This window comes from Mirounga angustirostris, unplaced genomic scaffold (genome assembly GCF_029215605.1).
Source record: "Mirounga angustirostris isolate CCGP_5_RB_7025 unplaced genomic scaffold, mMirAng1.0.hap1 SCAF_10, whole genome shotgun sequence".
NCBI lineage: Eukaryota > Metazoa > Chordata > Mammalia > Carnivora > Phocidae > Mirounga > Mirounga angustirostris.
In genome coordinates, this window is record NW_026991718.1 from 74,514,810 (window position 1) to 74,539,931 (window position 25,122).

Below are 25,122 nucleotides of genomic sequence, written 5' to 3' on the forward strand. Positions count from 1 at the left end.
TGGATGCTTTTTATTTCTTTTTCTTACTTGATTGTTCTGGCTAAGACTTCCAGTACTGTGTTCATTAGAAGTAGTTAAGAGTGGTCATCCTTCTGTTGTTACTATCTTAGAGGAAAACTTCTCAGCTTTTTACCATTGAATATGATGTTAGCTATGGACTTGTCATATATGGCCTTTATAATGTTGAGTATTAGTCATTCCATATCCAATTGTTGAGAGAATCTATATCATGAATGGATTTTGAATTTTGTCAAATGTTTTTTCTGTATTTATTGAGATCATGTGATTTTTATCTTTCATTCTGTTAGTGTCACATTCATTGATTTGCATATGTTGAGCCATTGTTATATCTCAAGGATTAATCTTACTTTAGCGTGATGAATAATCTTTTCAGCATGCTATTGAATTAGGTTTGCTAGCATTTTGTTGAGTATTTTTGTATCTATATTCACCAGGGATATTGGATAGTTTTCTTAAGTGTCCTTGTCTGGCTTTTGTACTGCGGGAATACTGGCCTGATAAAATGAGTTTGGAAGTGTTTCCTTCTCTTCAATTTTTTTTGGAAGATTTGAGAAGGATTGGTGCTAATTCTTTAAATGTTTGGTAGATTTCACCAGTGAGTCCATCTGGTTCCGGGCTTTTCTTTGCTGGGAAATTTTTGATTACCAATTCAGCCTACTTACTCTTTATTGGTCTGTTCAGATTTTCTATTTCTTCGTGATTTAGTTTTGGTATGTTGTATGTTTCTAGGAATTTATTCATTTTTTTCTAGGTTATTTAATTTGTTGGCATATAATTGTTCATGGTAGTCTCATACTCCTTTTTATTTCTATAGTATCAGTTGTAATGTGTCCTCTTTTCTGATTTTGAGTCTTTTTATCTTAGTGTAGCTAAAAGTTTGTCAGTTTTCTCTTTTCAGAAAGCAGCTCTTAGTTTTGTTGATCTTTTCTGTTGTTTTTCCAGTCTCTTTAATTTATCTCTTCTCTGATCTTTGTTACAGTTTCCTTTCTTCTGCTAACATTGGGCTTATTTTTTTTTCTTTTTCTAATTTCTTTTTTTTATTTTTTAACTTTTATTATGTTTCTTTTTCTAATTTCTGGTGGCATGATGTTAGGTCATTTATTTAAGATAGTTTTTTTTTTTTTCTTTTCTTTTCTTTTCTTTTTTTTTTTAGAGTAGCCTCCATACCCAAGATGAGGCTTGAACTCACTACCCTGAGATCAAGAATTGCATACTACCAACCAGGCCAGCCAGGCACCCCTAAGTGGGGGGGAAAAAAAAAATTTTTTTTTTTAAGATTTATTTATGTATTTGAGAGAGAAAGAGTGTGGTGGGGAAGGGCAGAGGGAGAGAGGAACTTAAGCAGACTCCATGCTGAGCACGGGTCTCAATCTCAGAATCCTGAGATCACGACCTCAGCTGAAACCAAAAGTCAGAGGCTTAACCCACTGCACCACCCAGGCACCCCAAGGTATTTCTTAATGTAGGCATTTATCACAAACTTCCCTCTCAGAAGTACTTTTGCTGTATCCTGTAAGTTTTGGTATGTTGTATTTCTATTTTCATTTGTTTCAAGATATTTTTTATTTCAGTTTTTATTACTTTGACCCATTGCTTATTTAGTGGCATACTGTTTAATTTCCATATATTTGTGAATTTTCCAGTTTTCCTTTAATTGATTACTATTGTGGTTGGAAAAGATACTTGGTATGGTTTCAGTCTTCTTTAATTTGCTAATACTTGTTTTGTGACCTAACATCATCTATCCTGGAGAATATTCCTTGTGCATTTGAGAAGAATGTATTCAGCTGCTGGTTGAATGGTCAATATATGTCTGTTACAACCACTTTGTCTAAAGTATATGTAGTCCAAGTCCAACATTTTCTTACTGATTTTCTGCCTGGATGATCTCTCCATTGTTGAAAGTGGGGTATTAAACTCCCCTACTATTATTGTATTGTTGTCTATTTTTCCCTTCAGATCTATTGGTATTTGCTTAATCCATTTAGGTCCTCTGATGTCAAGTGCATATAGGCATACCTTGTTTTATTGCACTTCACAAACTACGTTTTTTGTGGCAATCCTGTGTTGAGCAAGTCTGTTGGCACCATTTTTTCAGCAGCACTTGCTCACTTCATGTGTCTGTCACTTTTTGGTAGTTATCACAATATTTCAGACTTTTTCATTATTATTTGTTTATGGCGATCTGTGATCAGTGATTACCACTCCCTGAAAGTTTAGATAATGATTATCATTTTTTAGCAATAAATATTTTATTAACATATATACATTGTGTTTCTAGACATAATACTGTTGCATACTTAACAGTTTACAGTATAGTGTAAACATAACTTTTATTTGCACTAGGAAACCAAAAAATTCATTTGACTCACTTTTGGCAGTGGTTCTTAACCCACCCATATCTCCAAGGTATTTTGATATATTTACAACTGTTATATCCTCTTGATGAACTGACTTCTTTATCATTATATAATGGCCTTCTTTATCTCCTGTTACAGCTTTTCAGTTAAAGTGTATTTTCACTTATATTAGTATAGCTACTCCTGCTCTCTGTTGGTTTCCACTTGCATGAAATTTCTTTTTACGTCCCCTCATCTTGAGCCTGTGTGTGTCCTTGAAGCTGAAGTGAGTGTCTTAGAGGTAGCATATAGTTGGGCCTTGTTGTCTGTCCATTCAGCCACTCTGCCATTTGATTGGGAATTTAATCCATTTACATTTGGAGTAATTATGGGTAAGAACTTACTAATGCCATCTTATTAATGGTTTTTAGTTATTTTGTAGTTCCCATGTTCCTTTCTTCCTCTCTTGCTATCTTCCTTTGTGCTTAGGATTTTTCCATAGTGCTGTTTTCTTTATCTTTTGTATGTTTTCTGTAGGCTTATGCTTTGTGATTACCTTTACTTTTCTTCTCTTTCTAAGAAAATTTGTCCTGTAAAGCCAGTTGTATTTTGACATTTCCTATAACCACATATCTGCCAAGTAATTGACCAAGTAACTTATCTTTTAATTACCTGTGTCATCATCAAACAAAAATAAATAGATAAAAAGTATTGAAAATAGCAAAGATAGTGTTATAAAGAGCAAACGGGAGTAAGGGACTTGACCTACAACCATACCATGTATTAAAACACATGAATCTACAATAGTTAATACAAATTGACAGACAAATAATAGAGACCAGAATAGATAACTCTAAAACTTAAATGATAGGGCGCCTGGGTGGCTCAGGTCATGATCCCAGGGTCCTGGGATCAAGTCCCACATCGGGCTCCCTGCTCGGCGGGAAGCCTGCTTCTCCCTTTCCCACTCTCCCTGCTTGTGTTCCCTCTCTCGCTGTCTCTCTCTGTTAAAAAATAAATAAAATCTTTTAAAAATAAATAAATAAATAAAACTTAAATGATAAAAGAGGCATCACAGATTAATGAAAAATGAATGGGTATTATTTTTTAAAGATTTATTTATTTCTGAGAGAGAACGCGCAGGTGCACAGGTGTGGGGAGGGGCCATGGGAGAGGGAGAGAAGCAGACTCTCCACTGAGTGCAGAGCCCCACAGGGCTCGATCCCAGGAACTTGAGGTAATGACCTGAGTGGAAATGAAGAGTCAGACACTTAACCAATCAAGCTATCCAGGTGCCCCCGAATGGGTATTATTTTTTAATGCTGTGGGAACCTGGGTGGCTCAGTCAATTGAGTGTATCACTCTTGATTTCAGCTCAGGTTGTGAGATTTTCAGCAAAAGGACAAGTTAATATCCTTAATTTAGGAGGAGATGTTTATAGGCTAATAATTTTAACTAATAAATTTAACTACGGGGGCACCTGGGTGGCTCAGTTGTTAGGCGTCTGCCTTTGGCTCAGGTCGTGGTCCCAGAGTCCTGGGATTGAGCCCCGCATCGGGCTCTCTGCTCCGCAGGAAGCCTGCTTCTCCCTCTCCCACTTCCCCTGCTTGTGTTTCCTCTCTCGCTGTGTCTCTCTCTGTCAAATAAATAAAATCTTTAAAAATAATAATAATAATAATTTTAACTACGTCCCAAGTTTAAAATGGACAAAGACATGTCACAGAATAGGGGCGCCTGGGTGGCTCAGTCATTAAGCATCTGCCTTCGGCTCAGGGTCCTGGGATCGAGCCCATCAGGTTCCCTGCTCCACGGGAAGCCTGCTTCTCCCTCTCCCACTCCCCTTGCTTGTGTTCCTGCTTTTGCTGTGTCTCTCTCTGTCAAATAAATAAAATCTTTAAAAAAAAAGATGTCACAGAAGAAATAAAATGACAAACATGGTAATGTCCAGTACAGTAGGAATCTTAACCAAAATATTAGCCATGCTTATCTCTGTGTGGTGAGATCCAGGGTTATCATCCTTCTTTGTATTTTCAGTATGGATTACTTTTATAATAAGGAAATATGTAAACGTAACATTTAAACCCATCCAGTGAATTAATATAAGGCTCTTGGGATGTTATCTGATTATATGTATCAAGAATCATTAAAAATACTGTTTATCATTAAATTAGTATTTCCATTCCTAAGAATTTGTGTTAGGGAAATAACTATAAAGATCACGAGGAAGAACTGTCTTTATGAATATATTCTCTGGTTATATTCTTTATTACAATGAAACATTAAAATCTAGAGTTTTAAGAATTATAATGTGGGCGCCTGGGTGGCTCAGTTGGTTAAGCAACTGCCTTCGGCTCAGGTCATGATCCTGGAGTCCCGGGATCGAGTCCCGCATCAGGCTCCCTGCTCAGCGGGGAGCCTGCTTCTCCCTCTGACCCTCCCCCCTCTCATGTGCTCTCTCATTCTCCCTCTCTCAAATAAATAAATAAAATCTTTAAAAAAAAAAAAAAAGAATTATAATGCAACCTGATAGGATATTAGGTAGCCATTAAAAATAATGATCATAAAAACTAATTTGGGCAGAGATGCTGATACTGTGAAGTCACAAATGCAGAATACAGAATTGCATTTATATTTTACTTCAGTTTAAAGACATGCATGAGTAAAATAAGTCATGGAGATGAAAAGTACAGCATTAGGAATATACTCAATAATACTGTAATCATGTTGTATGGTAACAAATGGTAAACACATGTGATGAACACTGAGTAATGTATAGAGTTGTCTAATCACTGTATTGTATACCTGAACTTATAGAACATTATATATCAACTGTACTTTAATAGTTTAAAAAATTAAAAACAAATGCATGAAATACAAAGAAACTTGGGAAAGAAAAATAGAAAAAATTAAAATAGTTATATTAATTTTTTAAAAGTGTTGAGATTGCAGAGGTTTTTCTTCCTATTTCTGTTTTTGTTATTTCTATTTTGTTTTGTTGTAAAAAAGCCAACATGCATCCAGAGGAAGAACAAAGTAAACTCTGTCTCTCTCCTTCCCTATAATTACATATCTCCTCTAGGAAGTTTATTTCCTCTCCCAGCAAAAAGTCCTATAATCTATTAATGTGCTTGGGAGTTAGATGATGTCTATAGTTTACATTAAAATGCATTCAGAAAAAGATGGATTGATAGATCCACAGATAATGTGATTAAGGAAATATAACAAAATGTTGGTAATAATTGAATCTCAGTGGTGGGTATATGGGTAGTCACCTGACATTTTCAACTTTTCTGTAGGTTTGAAAAATGTTCATAATAAAATATTAAGAGAAAAATGATTTTTAATATCTTTGTGGGGGAAATGAGAAAAATAATAGCCAGTCTTTTAAATAAGCAGTATTCGCTAAGGAGTTTTTATTTTCTGTCTGCATTATAAAGCAACATATGTACAGCAGGCAGTGAGATACTCTCTTTAAGGTAGCATGCCTTTGAAATTTACTGGATTTTCTTCTCTCTCTGTGTGCGTGCGTGCACATGCAGCTATTTTGTTTTCCTGTATCTTACAAAAGACAGTCGTTTCCTCACCATAAATATTATGAACAAGACTACTTCTGAAGTATGGTTGATAGATGGCCTAAGCCCTTGGGATCCACCAGTACTTATCCAGAAGAGAATACATGGAGTCCTTTACTACGTTGAACACAGAGATGATGAATTATACATTCTCACTAATGTTGGCGAGCCTACAGAATTCAAGGTAATCCTGGATTCTCTGTGTACCCATTTGAACTGTTAAAAAGTGTCACACTTCCATCAACAACATTTCTTGCTCTAGGAGTTAACTGTTTTGTAGGCTTTTGGTTACGTGTAGAAATTGATGCTACCTTCCTATTGATAACCAATCCCATTTCTCTTCCCTTAGATATAATGCCTGTACATATTGTAATTGTGCCTGAAAAGGTTAGTAAATGAAACATACTTTATCCTGATCTTACCAGTTATCAAAGCCAAACTTAATGATTTGAAAGAATAAACTTTTATAAACTCATTTTATAAGTTAGCAATTTGGATTGATCTAAGCTAGGCAGTTCTGCTGGTCCCAGCTGGGCTTCCCAGTGCATCCCCAGTTAGCTGTTTCTCAGATGCCTTCATTCAAACATTCATTGGTTTGTTGTAAGGTAAGCACTAGGCCATGCTGTCTCACCACAGGGCAGGCTAGCCTGGGCTCCTTCATATGATGATGGTCACACTGCAGCCCCGCTGCAAGCTCATTCCTTTGGCTCTTTATAAAACAGTGAAGATTAATATGGTCTATTTTTCTGGATGCTAGAAAGTTAGCATGTTTTGTTACCTAGCTCTCTTCTGACTTTGTTCCACACAGCTCATGAGAACAGCAGCTGATACCCCTGCTATTATGAACTGGGATTTATTTTTCACAATGAAGAGAAATACCAAAGTTGTAGACTTGGACATGTTTAAGGATCACTGCGTTCTATTCCTGAAGCACAGCAATCTACTTTATGTTAATGTGATTGGTCTGGCTGATGATTCAGTTCGGTCCCTAAAGGTATGTTTAATTTTCAAAAAGACAATACTGTTAATCAAAATCCATACAGTTTAGTTTAACAGAACATCAAATTTTGAATAGTAGCAATGTACTTTTTCTTAAAAGAAATTTAATTTAAATGAAACATAGCATACTGGCTTTTTTCATGTTTAGGGGGTTTATTTTAGAATTAGAGGACCTTGATTTTAATAAAGTTTTACTTAAAATACTGTCTTATAGCATGAACTTCAGAAGTAGAGCTCAGTGTCATCTTATTTCTCTTTCTGCGTATCTCTATCATACATCTCTACAACTTTAGGTATGCTGATAGCTCAGGCTAGCTTGCCAGCTAGTGCCTAACCAACCACTGCTTGCTGCTCCCATCCCACGCCCCCAATAGGGATGCGCCTGCTGTATTTCTGCCATTATGTCTGCACCATCTTCTTTTTGCCAATTTTCTTAACCTGTTGGGGTTTGGGGGAGGGAGTGGCAGTGGTCTCCACTGCAGCACAGCCATGATGGTGGCACATTTGCCTGGCAGGCTGAGTTGCTGGTATTGCCTGTGGCTGCCAGGAAAGATAATCTGCCTCCACAAGTGAACTTGTTAAAATTGGTGAATGCCAACCTTATTGCCCAGTGTTAAAGCAGCATTAACATGTAGGTCAGATAACAGGTGCTGAAAGGAAGGGGAAAGGCCTCCATTTTACTTGATAGGGAAAAAGTTGTTAAGCCAGTTGACCACTTATAACTGCCTAATTGCATTATTGTCATAGTCTCCTAAAATGCAGTTCCAGTAAATTCACTGGATGTTTATTGAACTTCTGTACACAGATATTAAGTATACAATGGGCTTATGTAAGTGGCCCAGGAAAGCCTTTGTAGGGAAAGTAGAATTTGAGATAAACTCAAGAGGAGAGATAGAATTCTGACAGGGAGGGAAATGGTATTCTAGGATGAGAAAGTCCATCAAATAAAGCTCTAAGAGCTGGAGAAGTTCAGAAAATGTTCGGGAAACTGCTAATAATTCTGTTTTATTGAAGCACAATAAATGTATGTAGGATGAAGCTATGATTTGACATTCTTTGACTTTCAAATGAGAAGCTTATGCATAAATTATGAAGAGAGGAAAATTTGAAGTTTGGGGGCATAGAAATGAGTTGAGTCGAGTTATACTTCATGAGGTTATCTGGCGGCCATTTTAGGCTCCACCAAAGCTTGCTTTGATGATAAGGCGCAAGGAAATTACCTTCAAGTTTATCTTGGTATACGTAAGAAATACCAAGGTTCCAAAAACAACCAAAATTTTCCAGCTACTCCCTAAAATCAAATTATCAAATAGAACATCTTGTATTTTAGAGGACTATGTAGGTGTCCTTAAAATAAAAAGGGTGATTTAAACTTAGTGATTTTCTTATTGTCTTCATCTACTGGATTCAGAGTTTCTTTTTACTTGCTAATTGATGCCAAAACCATACATCTTCAATTGGGAAATTGAAGACAGGGAAATCCCATCTTGAATAGGGATGAGAGAGAATGTATAATTTCTAGCAGTACATTTCTCACAGCAAAATTGTATGTCAAGACAATCGGCAATGTTATGAGAGTTTACTATAATAAAATTTGACTTCTCGGGGCGCCTGGGTGGCTCAGTCCTTAAGCGTCTGCCTTCGGCTCAGGTCATGATCCCAGGGTCCTGGGATCAAGCCCGGCATCGGGCTCTCTGCTCAGCCGGAAGCCTGCTTCTCCCTCTCCCACTCCCCCTGCTTGTGTTCCCTCTCTCGCTGTCTGTCAAATAAAAAAGTAAAATCTTTAAAAAAATAAATAAAATTTGACTTCTCACTAAATACGACCTTTGCATTTTTTAAGTATTTCTAGTTTAAAGATATGCCTCAGTTCCTGTGGTTTTAACTGCCATTGCAACAAACGTCAGGTCTTTTTTTTTTAAGTTTTTATTTTAATCACCTGGTGCTTATCAGGATGAGCGCACTCCTTAATTGCCATCACGTGTTTCACCCACCACTCCCACCCACCTCCCTTCTAGTAACTGCCAATACTCTGAAGTTAAGAGTCTCTTGCTTTTTTTTCTTCCTTTGCTCTTTTTCTTTCTTAAATTCCACATATGAGGGAAATCATTCGTATTTTTCTCTAATTTAACTTAGCATAATACTCTCTAGCTCCATCCATGTCATTGTAAATGGCAAGATTTCATTCTTTTTTGTGGCTGAATAATATTCCTGTGTGTGTGTGTGTGTGTGTGTGTACACACCACATCTTTATTCATCTGTGAGTGGACCCTTGGGCTGTTTCCATAATTTGGCTATTGTAAATAATGCTGCGATAAACATAGGAGTGCATGTATTTCTTTGAATTAGTATTTTTGTATTCTTTGGGTAAATACCCAGTAGTGAGATGGCTTGATAGTAGGGTTGTTGTATTTTTAATTTTTTGAGGAACCTCCATACTGTCTTCCACAGTGGCTGCACCAGTTTACATTGCTATCAACAGTGGAAGAGGGTAGGGTTCCTTTTTCTCCACATCCTTGCCAATACCTGCTGTTTGTGTTTTTTATTTAAGCCATTTTGACAGGTGTGAAGTGGTATCTCATCGTAGTTTTGATAAGTGAAAATGAGCATCTTTCACATGTCTGTTGGCCATGTCTTCTTCAAGAAATGTCTGCTCATGTCTTCTGCCCATTTTTTAAATTTGATTGTTTTGGGGGGTTCAGTTCTATAAGTTACATCTTTTAGATATTACCCTTTATTGGATATGTCATTTACAAATATCTTCTTCCATTCTGTAGGTTGCCTTTTAGTTTTGTTGTTTCCTTTGCTGTGCAGAAGCTTTTTATTTTGATGTAGTCCCAATAGTTTATTTTTGCTTTTGTTTCCCTTGCCTCAGGGGACATATCTAGAATAACGTTGCATGGCTGAAACTGCCTGTGCTCTCTTCTAGAATTTTCATGGTTTCAGGTGTCACATTTAGGTCTTTAATCCATTTTGAGTTTATGTTTGTAAGTGGTCCAGTTTTATTCTTTTGCATGTGTCTGTCCAGTTTTCCCGGCACCATTTGTTGAAATCAAGAGACTTTTTCCCATTGGATATTCTTTCCTGCTTTGTCAAAGATTAATTGACCATATAGTTGTGGGTTTATTTCTGGATTCTATTCCGTTCTTTTGATCTATGTGTCTATTTTTGTGCCAATACCATACTGTTTTAATCACTACAGCTTTGTGATGTAACTTGAAGTCCGGAATTGTGATGCCTCCGGCTTTGCTTTTCTTTTTCAAGATTGCTTTGGCTGTTTGGGGTCATTTGTAGTTCCATACAAATTTTAGGATTCTTTGTTCTGGTTCTGTGAAAAATGCTGTTGGTATTTTGATAGGGATTGCATTAAATGTGTAGATTGAGGGTGCCTGGGTGGCTCAGTTGGTTAAGCGACTGCCTTCGGCTCAAGTCATGATCCTGGAGTTCCCGGATCGAGTCCTGCATCTGGCTCCCTGCTCGGCTGGGAGTCTGCTTCTCCCTCTGACCCTCCCCCCTCTCATGTGCTCTCTCTCTCATTCTCTCTCTCTCTCAAATAAATAAATAAAATCTTTTTAATAAAAAATAAAAAATAAATAAATGTGTAGATTGCTTTGGGTAGTCCAGACATTTCAACAGTGTTTTTTCTTCCAATCCATGAGCATGAAATGTCTTTCCATTTGTGTCCTCCCCAGTTTCTTTCATTAGTGTTTTGTAATTTTCAGAGTACAGGTCTTTTACCTTTTTGGTTAGGTTTATTCCTAGGTATCTTATTATTTTTGGTATAATTGTAAATGGGATTGTTTTCTTAATTTCTCTTCTTCATTATTGTGTATAGAAATGCAACAGATTTCTGTACATTGATTTTGTATCCTGCAACTTTACTGAATTCATTTATCAGTTCTAGCAGTTTTTTGGTGGTATCTTTCAGATTTTCTATTTATACTATCATGTCATCTGCAAATAGTGAAAATTTTACTTCTTCCTTACCAATTTAGATGCCTTTTATTTCTTTTTGTTGTCTGATTGCTGTGGCTAGGACTTCCAGAACTCTGCTGAATAAAAGTGGTGAGAGTGGACATACTTGCCTTGTTTCTGACCTTAGGGGAAATGCTCTCAGGTTTTCCCCATTTAGGATGATGTTAGCTGTAGGTTTTTCCTAAATGGGCCTCTATTAGGTTGTGGTATATTCCCTCTAAACCTACTTTGTTGATGGTTTTGTTGTTGTTGTTGTTTTTTAATCATGAATGGATGTTGTACTTTGTCAAGTGCTTTTTCTGCATCTACTGAAATGATATTATGGTTCTTATTCTTTCTCTTCCTGATGTGGTGTGTCACATTGATTGATTTGTGAATATTGAACCACCCTTGCAACCCAGGAATAAATCCCACTTGGTTGTGGTGAATGATGTTTTTAATATATTGTTGGATTCAGTTTGTTAGTATTGTGTTGAAGGTTTTTGCACATATGTTCAAAAGAGATATTGACCTGTAGTTCTCCTTTTTTGTGGGGTCTTTATCTGATTTTAGTATCAGGGTAATGCTGGCCTCATAGAATGAATTTGGAATTTTTCCTTTTCTAGTTTTTGGAATAGTTTGAGAAGAATATGTATGAACTCTTTAAATGTTTGGTAGAATTCACCTGTGAAGCCTTCTGGTCCTGGGCTTTTCTTTTCTTTTTTTTTATTTTTAAAGATTTTATTTATTTATTCATGAGAGACAGAGAGACAGAGGCAGAGGGAGAAGCAGGCTCCCCGCAGAGCAGGGAGCCCGATGCGGGACTCGATCCCAGGACCCTGGGATCATGACCTGAGCTGAAGGCAGACACTTAACCGACTGAGCCACCCAGGTGTCCCTGTCCTGGACTTTTCTTTGTTCATTTTTTGATTACTGATTCAGTTTCATTGCTGGTTATCAGTCTGTTCAAATTTTTTATTTCTTCCTGTTTCAGTTTTGGTAGGTTATATGTTTCTAAGAATTTGTCCATTTCTTCTAGGTTGTCCAATTTGGCATATAATTTTTCATAATATTCTCTTAAAATTGTAATTCTGTGGTGTTTGTTGCTGTTTCTTCTCTTTCATTTGTAATTTTATATATTTGGGTCCTTTCTCTTGATAAGTCTGGCTAGAGGTGTATCAATTTTATTGATTTTTTTTTTCCCCCCAAAGAACCAGCTCCTCATTTCATTGACCTATTTCTATTGGGGTTTTTTTGTTTTATGTTTTTTAGTTTCTGTATCACTTATTTCTGCTCTGATCTTTTATTATTTCCTTCATTCTGCTGGGTTTTTGTGGTGTTTTGGGTTTTTTTAAGATTTATTTATTTGGGAGAGGGAGAGAGAGTCTCAAGCAGACTCCTCCCTGAGTGCAGAGCCAGACACAGGGCTCAATCTCATGACCCTGAGATCACCACCTGAGCGGAAACCAAGAGTTGGATGCCCAACCAACTGTGCCACCCAGGTGCTCCACCTTCTGCTGGTTTTAGATTTTGTTCTTCTTTTTCTTTTTATTCTTCTTTTTTTAATGAACTTTTTTTTTTAATTTTTTTATTATGTTAGTCACTATACATGACATCATTAGTTTTTGATGTAGTGTTCCATTATTGTTTGCTGTATATTGTATAACACCCAGTGCTCCATTCAATACCTGCCCTCTTTAATACCCATCACCAGGCTAACCCATCCCCCCACCCCTCTAGAACTCCCAGTTTGTTTCTCAGAGTCCATAGTCTCTCATGGTTCATCTCCCCCTCCCGATTTCCCCCCCTTCATTTTTCCCTTCCTACTATCTTCTTTTTTTTTTTTTTTTTTTATTTAAACATATAATGTATTATTTGTTTCAGAGGTACAGGTCTGTGATTCATCAGTCTTAACACAATTCACAGCGCTCACCATAGCACATACCCTCCCCAATGTCTATCACCCAGCCACCCCATCCCTCCCACCCCCCACCACTGCAGCAACCCTCAGTTTGTTTCCTGAGAATAAGAATTCCTCATATCAGTGAGATCATATGATACATGTCTTTCTCTGATTGACTTATTTTGCTTAGCATAATACCCTCTAGTTCTATCCATGTCGTTGCAAATGGCAAGATTTCGTGTTTTTTTGATGGCTGCATAATATTCCGTTGTATATATACACCACATCTTCTTTATCCATTCATCTGTTGATGGATATCTAGGCTCTTTCCATAGTTTGGCTATTGTGGACATTGCTGCTATAAACATTGGGATGCACATAGCCCTTCGGATCCCTACATTTGTATCTTTGGGTAAATACCCAGTAGTGCAATTGCTGGATCATATGGTAGCTCTATTTTCAACTTTTTGAGGAACCTCCATACTGTTTTCCAGAGTGGCTGCACCAGCTTGCATTCCCACCAACAGTGTAGGAGGGTTCCCCTTTCTCTGCGTCCTCGCCAACATCTGTCATTTCCTGACTTATTAATTTTAGCCATTCTGACTGGTGTGAGGTGGTATCTCATTGAGATTTTGATTCGGATTTTGCTGATGCCAAGTGATGTTGAGCATTTTTTCATGTGTCTGTTGGCCATTTGGATGTCTTTTTTGGAAAAATGTTCATGTCTTCTGCCCATTTCTTGATTGGATTATTTGTTCTTTGGGTGGTGAGTTTGAGAAGTTCTTTACAGATTTTGGATACTAGCCCTTTATCTGATGTGTCATTTGCAAATATCTTCTCCCATTCTTTCGGTTTTCTTTTGGTTTTGTTGACTGTTTCCTTTGCTGTGCAAAAGCTTTTTATCTTTTTTTTTTATTCTTATGTTAATCCCCATACATTACATCATTAGTTTTAGATGTAGTATTCCATGATTCATTGTTTGTGCATAACACCCAGTGCTCCATGCAGAATGTGCCCTCCTCAATACCCACCACCAGGCTAACCCATCCTCCCACCCCCCTCTTTTTTTTTTTTTTAAGATTTTATTTATTTGACAGAGAGAGACAAAGCGAGAGAGGGAACACAAGTAAGGGGAGTGGGAACGGGAGAAGCAGGCTCCTTGCTGAGCAGGGAGCCCGATGCGGGGCTCGATCCCAGGACCCCAGATCATGACCTGAGCTGAAGGCAGATGCTTAACAATTGAGCCACCCGGGTGCCCCAAAAGCTTTTTATCTTGATGAAGTCCCAATAGTTCATTTTTGCCCTTGCTTCCCTTGCCTTTGGCAATGTTTCTAGGAAGAAGGTGCTGCGGCTGAGGTCAAAGAGGTTGCTGCCTGTGTTTCCTCTAGGATTTTGATGGACTCCTGTCTCACATTTAGGTCTTTCATCCATTTTGAGTCTATTTTTGTGTGTGGTGTAAGGAAATGTCCGGTTTCATTCTTCTGCATGTGGCTGTCCAATTTTCCCAACACCATTTGTTGAAGAGACAGTCTTTTTTCCATTGGACATTCTTTCCTGCTTTGTCGAAGATTAGTTGACCATAGAGTTGAGGGTCCATTTCTGGGCTCTCTATTCTGTTCTTCTTTTTCTAGCTCCTTTAGGTGTAAAGTTAGGTTGTTTGAGATTTTTTTTCTTCTTGAGGTGGGCCTATATTGCTATAAACTTTACTTTTAGAACCGCTTTTGCTGCATCCCAAAGGTTTTGAACCATTGTGTTTCCATTTGCATTTGTTTTTATGTACTTTTTTATTTCTTTTATTTCCTGATTGACGCATTTATTGTTTAGTAGCATGTTATTTAACCACCATGTATTTGTGATCTTTTCCAGACTATTTCTTGTGGTTTACTTCCAGTTTCATAGCACTGTGGTCCAAAAAAGATGCATGGTATGACTTAGATCTTTTCAAATATGTTAAGGCTTGTTTTGTGGCCTAATATGTGATCTGTTCTGGAGGATGGTCCATGTGCACTTGAAAAGAATGTGTATACTGCTGTTTTAGGATGTAATGCTCTGAATATATCTGTTAAATCCATCTAGTCCAGTGTGTCATTCAACGACATCATTTCCTTGTTGATTTTCTCTTTAGGTGATCTGTCCATTGATGTAAGGGGGGGCATGAAAGTCCTTTGCTATTATTGTATTATTGCCGATTAGTTCCTTTATGTGTCTTCTTAACTTTTATGTATTTGGGTGCTCCCATGTTGGGTGCATAAATATCTATAATTATTATATCTTGTTGGATTGTCTCCTTTATTATTATATAGTGTCCTTCTTTGTCTCTTGTTACAGTCTTTAAAATCTATTTTGTCCTTTATTAGTATTGCTACTCCAGCTTTATTTTGATATCCATTTGCATGATAAATGTTTCTCCATCCCCTCGCTTTCAATCTGCAGGTGTTTTTAGGTCTAAAATGAGTTTTCTGGGGCGCCTGGGTGGCTCAGTTGGTTAAGCAACTGCCTTCGGCTCAGGTCATGATCTTGGAGTCCCGGGATCGAGTCCCGCATCGGACTGCCTGCTTGGCAGGGAGTCTGCTTCTCCCTCTGATCCTCCCCCTCTCATACTCTCTGTCTTCCATTCTCTCTCTCAGATAAATAAATAAAAAATCTTTATAAAAATAAATAAAAAATAAAATGCGTTTCCTGTAGGCAGCATTTAGATGAGTCTTGTTTTTTATCTGTTCTGTCACCCTAGATCTTTTGATTGGAGCATTTAGTCCATTTACATTCAAAGTAATTATTGATAGGTATGTACTTATTGCCATTTTATTACTTGTTTTATGGTTTGTTTTCTGCAGTTTTTGTCTGATCCTTTCTTCCCTTTCTCTCATCATTCAGCAATGCAGTGATGTATTTGGATTTCTTTTTATTATTTGCATGTTTATGAATGGTTTTTGATTTGTGGTTACCATTAGGTTTTTATATAACCTCTGCTGCATATTAGCTAAAGTCTATATTAAGTTGATGGTCATTTAAGTTTGAACCATTCTTTACTCCTCTCCTCCCCAAGTTAGGTATATGGTGTCATAGTTTACATCCTTTTATTTTGTGAGTTCATTTTACTGCTTTTGTGCTTCCTATAGTCATGCCTTTTTTTTTTTTTTTTTTAAGATTTTGTTTATTTATTTGACAGAGAAAGATAGCGAGAGAGGGAACACAAGCAGGGGGAGTGGGAGAGGGAGAAGCAAGCTTCCGGCTGAGCAGGGAGCCTGATGCGGGGCTCAATCCCAGGACCCTGTGATCATGACCTGAGCTGAAGGCAGACACTTAACGACTGAGCACCTAGGTGCCCCCATGCTGTCTTTTTGATCTTTCCTTTTCACTCAAAGAATCTCCCTTAAGATATCTTGCACAGGGCGCCTGGGTGGCTCAGATGGTTAAGCGTCTGCCTTCGGCTCAGGTCATGATCTCAGGGTCCTGGGATCGAGTCCCGCATCGGGCTCCCTGCTCCTTGGGAGCCTGCTTCTCGCTCTGCCTCTCTCTCTCTCATGAATAAATAAATAAATCTTAAAAAAAAAAATTCTTGCACAGCTGGTTTAGTGGTCATGAACTCCTTGTTTTTGTCTAGAAAACACTTTATCTCTCTTTCCATTCTGAATGATAGCCTTGCTGGATAGAGTATTCTTGGCTGCAAGTTTTTCCCATTCAGCACTTTGAATACATCATGTCACTCGTTTCTGGCTTGGAAGGTTTCTGCTGAAAAACCCACTGATAGCTTTATGGGGTTTCCTTTGTATGTAACAGTCTTCTTTTGTCTTGCTGCCTTTTTTTTTTTTTTTTTTTAAGTTTTATTTATTTATTCGAGAGAGGGAACACAAGCAAGGGGAGTGGGGGAGGAAGAAGCAGGCTCCCCGCTGAGCAGGGATCCTGATGCGGGCCTCAATCCCAGGACCCTGGGATCATGACCCGAGCCGAAGGCAGACGCTTAATGACTGAGCCACCCAGGCGCCCCTGTTTTGCTGTTTTTAATATTTTTTTCTTTACCACTATGTCTTGGTATGGATCTGCTTTTATTGATTTTCATTGGGGGTTCTCTTTGCCTCCTGGATCTGGATATCTGTTTCCTTCCCCAGATTAGGGAAGTTTTCAGCTATTATTTCTTCAAATCAGTTCTCTGCCCCTTTTTTCTCTCTTCTTCTAGGACTCCTATAATAGGAATGTTACTGTGTTTGATGGAGTCACTAAGTTTCCTAAGTCTCTTCTTATTTTGCATAATTCTTTTTTCTCTCATTTACTCATCCTGATTACATTACTCTGTCCTCTAGGTCATTAATTCATTCCTCTGCTTATTCCAGCCTCTTGTTCATTAATTCCATCAAGTGTGTGTCTCATTTCGTTTATTGAGCCCTTTATCTCTGCTATGTTATTCCTTACCTCTTTGTTAATTGTTTCACTTATCTCTTCCACTCTATTCTCAAGTCCAGTGAGTATTCTTATGATCATTGCTTTAAATTTTTCATAAGGCATATTACTTATATCTGTTTTCACTTAGATCTCTGGCTGTGGCCTTGTCCTGTTATTTCATTTGGGACAAATTCCTGTCTTCTCATTTTGTCTAGTCTCTGTGCCTATCTCTGTGTGTTAGGAAAGTCAGCTATGTCTCCTGTTGTTGAGGGTAATGGCTTTATGAAGAAGAGGTCCTATAGTGCCCTGCAGTGTATTTTCCCCTGTTCCCAAGGGCCTGAGACTTCCAGGAGTGTCTCCAATGGAACATCATGTCTTTAATTTATTCTGTATCCTTTGTCTCTTCATTCCCTGACCTCCCAGCCTATAGTACCTGTTAGGCCTTGTTATAATGGTCTGAGTCATCAACACATGGAATCAAATACTACATTATATACTAGGTTCTACTTAAAGAAAATTTTATAGATCGGAGTCTTTCATGAACTAGGTAATACTGATTAATATGCATAGACAGTGTCAATCACAAAGGACAAAATCTTTAAGCAAACTGGATTATAAAGTATTTCTGTATGTAACATTTCAGTAGGCACTTGACTAAAAGGCTTTTTTAAACTTAATCTGAGCAACAGAAATGTAAAATCCTTAATATATTTGGCTCCTATCCTTGGTCATCATATCATCAGTTTTTCCTGGTAATTTTTTTTTCCACAAAAAGAAGTAATGATATTTTAATTGGTTATATTTAATTTAAGCAAATTGGGAAATTTTTTTTTGTTCTGTACTAACATCAGTTTACATGGAGGTGTTTACATACCTGGGCCAGTTTTCTTTCAGCGTGTGTGTCTTAATCATTTTTTCAGTGAAATAAATGACTATGATTTGCTGGTAGAATGCTAAAGCTGAAACTGTTTCTGTCAAGTATGTAAGAAATATCTGCATATCACCTAGCCAACTTAAAATTATTCTCAGGTGCTGTCCATTAACATACCCAGATGGTACTACAGGTTTTTCTCAGTAGGAAATGTGGCTTAAGGTATCCTTAAGATGGTTAATGCTTCTTTCCACATGAGCTGGGCAAACTTTAAGAAGTCCATAGCCATGGAACAGTTTTGTTATGGTACAACTTCAACCTTGATCCCAGTACTTTAAGAAATACACCTGAAAGAGTTTTTTTATTTATTGGAACCACTTGGTCTAAAAGTATGACCACTTAAAGCCACATGGGGCACGTGGAACTTTTTTTTTTAAGTTTCACCAAAGAACAGAAAAACTTGTGCCTCTGTGGACTGAGGCACTGTGTCCCCTCTTTCTGAAACCTGCTTACAGGGTGAGTAGCGGTGGTGCTTTTACCCCACTAAGGTCTCTGTTTGCTCCATTTATGCTGCCAGACTTCCCAACTTTGACATGTCATGGGCTGCTTTCCAGTTCTATGGCTTGCACTTAAATAAACATTATCCTTGAACATAATCCTCAATCTGAGGACAGTAAATTAGGAACTCTCTTTAAGAGACATTGTGAATATATATCCTTATCGTGTTTCAGGAAGCTAGATTCTTTGGATTAATTGCTCTTTGAACATAAGCTCTTTGGCTGTAGTTTCTACAGGTTAGATGGTGCACTCTTTATGCACACAGCCCCCACCTACCCTTTTTGAATAGTGTCCACCAGTGACACTGCTGTGCCAAGACCTCTGATTTTCTAAGGAATTTGTTCTGTCTACAATTACTCGGGAAAAGAAAGGCAGTTTTCTTTTAATGTTCTAACTCTCGGCAGCACTTCTTACACTCTGTCAGCCTGTTTACCAGAGTTCTTTGAGAGGTGTAACGGGGATGTTAGTGGTGGGCTTGAAACTGGACCCTGCTGCTCTGAGAGAATACATTTGGATTCCTTTCCTTTTTTTCTTAAAGTTAAGAATCCTAATCGTAATAGCTGTGAGTCCCTCAGAGTGGATATGCCAGGAAAGGTTTGTTCTGCACAATAGTCAGCCTGGGAGCTAAAGTTAGAAACAAACTGTAAGTGCGTTAGTGCTGCTGCGCCAGTTTGTAGCCCTGGAATAATAACTGTCATCAGTGTGGCTGTCTGGGCAGCAGGCGGAGGGCTGGGGGCAAATTAGTAAAACAGATGAGGGGGATTTCGTGACCCAGGAGAACAGAGATCTGGAGATGTGGCTGGGCTCTGGAATTAGGATTTGATTTGCTCTTTTTCTTAACCATACCCGAAATAATAATCTTTATTAAAGGAGGTATCATGTAAATCCAGAGTCATGATAAACCACTTTCCTATAATTTGTCCTTATTTTATTTGTCATCAGTGTAGAGGTCTGTTCATTTGTTACTCGAAATATATTTGTGCTGAGATAATATTTAAATGAGGCATTATGTATAGTGGATAAAAGTAAACTTGATGTCCTTATCATCTTATTTGTAGCAGACTCAGGAATTTAATTAATGATACTTAATGTCTAGATAAAGAGTAAAAATAACTTTTATTTCTTTAGCTCCCTCCTTGGGCCTGTGGATTCATAATGGATACAAATTCAGACCCGAAGAACTGCCCCTTTCAGCTTTGCTCTCCAATACGTCCCCCAAAATATTACACGTACAAGTTTGCAGAGGGCAAACTGTTTGAGGAAACTGGGCATGAAGACCCAATCACAAAGACTAGTCGTGTTTTACGTCTGGAAGCCAAAAGCAAGGTAAGTCTTTATAACCTCAACTCGAGCCCCCATCTACTGCAGGCGTAGGCGTGCTATCTGTCAGGCACTGTGTGGTTGCTGCTGGTGTTACATTAGCATGGTTCTGTAAAGTGGATCTCACATACCCCGGTAAGACCCAAATGATTTTTAGAGGATACATGGATATTTTTTAAACTTTAATATTGATTTTTTTTTTTTTTTTAAAGATTTTATTTTTTGACAGAGAGAGAGACAGTGAGAGAGGGAACACAAGCAGGGGGAGTGGGAGAGGGAGAAGCACGCTTCCCAGCTGAGCAGGGAGCCAGACGTGGGGTTCGATCCCAGGACCCTGGGATCATGACCTGAGCTGAAGGCAGACGTTTAACGACTGAGCCACCCAGGCACCCCAATATTGATATATTTATTTAACATGGATTAGAAAAAGTATAACTAGCATATATCAAGCTCTTGAGTTCACATGTTGTTTATATTTGAATTTTTTTTTTTTTTTTAAGATTTTATTTATTTATTTGAGACAGAGAGAATGAGAGACAGAGAGCATGAGAGGGAGGAGGGTCAGAGGGAGAAGCAGACTCCCTGCCGAGCAGGGAACCCGATGCGGGACTCGATCCCGGGACTCCAGGATCATGACCTGAACTGAAGGCTGTCGCTTAACCAACTGAGCCACCCAGGCGCCCCTATATTTGAATTTTTAAAGTTGACTTAAATAGCCAAAGTTGGTTTCTAGTTATGGCAAAAATTGTGAAGTTGGTAAGCAATTGACTAGAGTGAGCTAGACTGATACAGTCCTGCCTTCATGGAGCTTAAATCTAGCAGGGAAGATGACCGATGTTGAAGGAGTAACTGCTTATGTACTGACTGCTGCAAAGGAAGCTGTACTGAGTACAGTGGAAACATGACACAGGGACCTTCCCTAGGCTGGAGAGATCACAGAAGGCTTCTCTGAGGAAGTGATGTCTCAGGTAGGACCTCTAAGATGATTAAGAATTAAGCTAGAGAGGTGCCTGGGTGGCTTAGTTGGTTAAGTGGCTACCTTTGGCTCAGATCATGATCCCAGGGTCCTGGGATTGAGCCCCGCATCCGGCTCTCTACTCAGCAGGGAGCCTGCTTCTCCCTCTTCTTCTGCCCCTCCTCCAGCTTGTGCTCTCTCTCTCTCATTCTCTGTCTCTCAAATAAATAAAATCTTTCAAAACAGAAAAAAAGAATTAAGCTAGAAAGGGGACAGGAGGAATCCATTTTGTGTGGAGGCCCTAAATTGAGGGAGAAATGGTGCATTCAAGAAGTATAAAAGACGGGGCTGCCTGACTGGCTCAGTCAGAAGAGCCCAAGACTCTTGATCCTCAGGGTCATGAGTTTGAGCCCCACGTTGGGTGCAGAGCTTACGTAAAATTTAAAGAAAGAAGTATAAAGAAGGGCATTACGGCCAAAGTATAGTGTAAAAGAGGGAAGACAGGAGAGTGAAAAGTAGAAAAGAAAGTTTGTGCAAGTGAGGAATAAATTAATAAACTGTGGCCTTGGGTTTAAGGAATTTTCAGACCTTAGCATACCAAGCAACAGATAATTTCATATGTGCTGGCAATGGATTGTGACGAAGCCTTTTGTCTTTATGAATTTTTTAACTCATTGATTTTCTTTTAATAACTTTATTTAAATTGTATTTTTCAATAATACATTTCTTAGAAGAAATGCAAAAATGCAGAATGTGTAAAGTTTAGATGACTACTTCCAGTTCCTTTGCTGTTGCTATACCTCTTAGACATAATTATTGTTTACCATTTAGTGCATTACCATCCAGATTTTTGTGTTTTGTTTTTTGTCAACAAATACATGTTTAGGTTTTGTTCCACTTTAGAAATGTGGGATTATACCAGTCTTTCAAAATGTTGTAGTTATCATACCCCAAATGGGAAGAACAGTGAAACTAGTTCTTGGGGAACCCAGGGATGCTTTATGAATTAGGGAAGAAGGGAGAAAGTGCTCAGTGGAAGCTACTATTTTTTTTTTTTAAGGTTTATTTATTATTTTAGAGAGAGAGAGTGCATGCAGAGAGGCGGGGTGGGGCAGAGGGAGAGAGAGAATCTCAAGCAAACTCCATGCTGAGCAGGGAGCCCACCGCAGGGCTCAGTCTCACGACCCTGAGATCATGACCTGAGCCGAAATCTAGAGTCGGATGCTTGGGGCACCTGGGTGGCTCAGTCATTAAGTGTCTGCCTTTGGCTCAGGTCGTGATCCCAGGGTCCTGAGATCGAGCCCTGCATCAGGCTCCCTGCTCGTCGGGAAGCCTGCTTCTCCCTCTCCCCCCGCTTGTGTTCCCTCTCTCGCTGTGTCTCTCTCTGTCAAATAAATAAATAAAATCTTTAAAAAAAAAAGAAAAGAAAAAAAGAGTCAGACGTTTAACCAACTGAGCCACCCAGGCGCCCTGCTGCTATAACTTTCCACAGGCATTTTTGCACTGCTGATGAACTCAGATCCAGCCCATCACCTCTTCTTTTTCGTAAGTTTTCAACCAGCAAGTTTTTCTCTGATTGATTTAAGTTGGGGAGATGAAAAGACAAAGATAATTTATAGAAATTAATCTACCTCATTTTATAAGAATGAATGAATCTGAGAAGTGAAACTCCAGTTACACTCGGAACAAGCTGAGTGTGATAAGGAATGATGAAAGATTGCCTCCTTATTTGATAATATTCCAGTGCCCCAAAGGTAAGTTTTCACAATGAGAATGAAAAAAATAGGGAGAGTGGCTTGGTTATATTATTTTCCTTTTGTTATTCTCTCTTATTTTATGTAAACTAGCACTGTTTCACTAGTTTCTGTAAGGGTGAGAACCAACTTCTCTGCCCTTTTTCTATGAAAGGAAGATCAGAAGTAGTTCAGATTATGTTAATTTTGTCTGTCCTGACATGCCTAGTTTCAGTCAGTTTGTGATTAATGAATGTGAACTACACTGGGGAATAAACTAGCCCTAAGGTAATTTAGATGTTAAAATTTATAAAACTTAAACCACTATTAAACATTTAAAAAATAAAGGTAGGCCTTTGAAGAGGATGAGGGTGGATGTCAGTAGTGGTCAGTAAGAAATTCTGGTGCTAATGGTTGAGGACTGCCTATAGCGGACAGAAAATTGAGCTGTTAAAACTTTAATCAGCATGTTTATAAATATTCAAAGATGAGAAATGTCAGTATCTAGCCATAGGTATAGGAAAAATGCTGTGCTCGTATGTCTAACCTTGATAGGTATATATTGACTTAGCTTGAAAGAAAAAAATTACAGTAATGGTAGTGAAAAACTCCTTAAAATCACTTTACTGACATGAAAAGCTGCATTTAATAAACTGTTTTCAAGCCAGAGTCTTGACTGCTCTTTTCTAGTTCATATTACAGGTCAGCAGTATAGCTGAAAATGGGGACGAACCATGATGTATTTTATTTCTTTTTTTTTTTTTAATTTTATGTTATGTTAATCACCATACATTACATCATTAGTTTTTGATGTAGTGTTCCATGATTCATTGTTTGTGCATAACACCCAGTGCTCCATGCAGTACGTGCCCTCTTTAATATCCATCACCAGGCTAACCCATCCTCCCACCCCCCTCCCCTCTAGAACCCTCAGTTTGTTTTTCAGAGTCCATCGTCTCTCATGGTTCATCTCCCCCTCCGATTTCCCCCCCTTCATTTTTCCCTTCCTACTATTTTCTTTTTTTTCATGATGTATTTTTAAAGACCATAACTCTGTTGTCTTTATTTTATTTATTTATTTACCTATTTATTTTTAAGTAATTTCTACACCCAACATGGGACTCGAACTCAGAACCCCGAGATCAAGAGTCACATGTTCCACTGACTGAGCCAGCCAAGCACCTCTCTGTTGCCTTAATTAAATGAAGTTTGTGCTCAACATCAATAAGTAATGCATAAAACCAGGGATAAGCTGTTTTAAAAGACTCTTACTTACATGCATAATAACTCTTCATTTCCAGGATGGAAAATCAGTGCCAATGACCATTTTCCACAAAACGGATTCTGAGGACTTACAAAAGAAACCTCTCCTGGTACATGTATATGGAGCTTATGGAATGGATTTAAAAATGAATTTCAGACCTGAAAGGCGGGTGTTGGTAGACGATGGATGGATATTAGCATATTGCCATGTTCGGTGAGTCAGCAGCATTTCACCTGGCATATGAGTGCTAGGACATCGTGACAGATGTCCAGCATAACAGTGTATCGGGGAACAAAGTTTATTATCTCAGTTGTGTTATTGAATTTGTGTATTCCTAAACATATGCTGGTGGAAGTGGATTTAACAGACTAGTTGATAAAGGATAGATTTTTAGGACCTTGCAACAGATTTGTAGAATTGATGTACCAGTCTGGGTACTAATCTCAGTAATGTTATTATTTCCATTTAATTCTCTTGAGTTTAGGTTTTTCTAAAATAGTCTCTCAAGCTAGATCCTTTTTCCACTCTGACTTCCATTTATTTTAGCTTTTCAAGACACAAATATTATTTTATGTTTCTGCTTAAAATCCTTCTCCACCTCCCCATCTCCAAAATAAAATCCAAACTCCTCGGTGTAGTATTTAACATCCTTGTGATCTGGCTTATCTCTGTAGTGATAGTTATCATTACTACCCAAACATGTCCTGCACTCCAGCCACATACATCCTATATATTCAGCCTTTGTTACATCCTTTCAGATGATAAACTCTTTCCCCTCTGTTCCTTTCACCTGCTGTGTCTTGATGTTTTCCCTTTCTTTGCGCTTCTGGGAACTCCTTTTCCTCCAGTCCTCAGCTTAGGTATCATCTCCTTCTTAAGCATTTGTTTTAGGAAGTATATACCCCTAACCTGACAGGTGGATGTTTTCTACTGCCTCTAGGATAACCTTAAATACACTTGTGTGAAAGCAGTGACCACATTGCTTGGCAGCTGTTTTCTTTCCCCCCAAAATTATGTTCTTCAGAGCAGGACATTTTTGCTTTTTTGTATTTTTAAGGCTGGCATTTAGACCAAACTGTAGCATGCACCCAAAAAATACTTGTTGAGGGGCACCTGACTGGCTCAGTCAGAGCATGCAACTCTTGATCTTGGGTCATAAGTTCAAGCCCTACATTGGGTGTAGAGCTTACTTTAAGTGAATGAATAAAAAGAAAATGACGGTGATTCTTATTTTTTAAAAAACATTTGTTAAATCC

General features: G+C 38.2%; 1 protein-coding gene across 6 annotated transcripts in view; it reads left to right on the forward strand.

The window, feature by feature from the left end:
* PREPL (prolyl endopeptidase like) overlaps positions 1 to 25,122 on the forward strand; it is a 69,235-nt gene that overhangs the window by 23,177 nt on the left and 20,936 nt on the right. For all 6 annotated transcript variants that reach the window (XR_010405716.1, XR_010405715.1, XM_045885074.3 and 3 more), the window contains 4 exons: positions 5,900 to 6,116; positions 6,741 to 6,926; positions 19,723 to 19,920; positions 23,904 to 24,079. Coding sequence is in view for 4 of the 6 variants with exons in the window: in XM_045885074.3 (XP_045741030.1) it covers positions 5,900 to 6,116; positions 6,741 to 6,926; positions 19,723 to 19,920; positions 23,904 to 24,079 (777 nt within the window). In the remaining 2 variants the exon portion in view is untranslated. The remainder of the gene's footprint in view (positions 1 to 5,899; positions 6,117 to 6,740; positions 6,927 to 19,722; positions 19,921 to 23,903; positions 24,080 to 25,122) is intronic.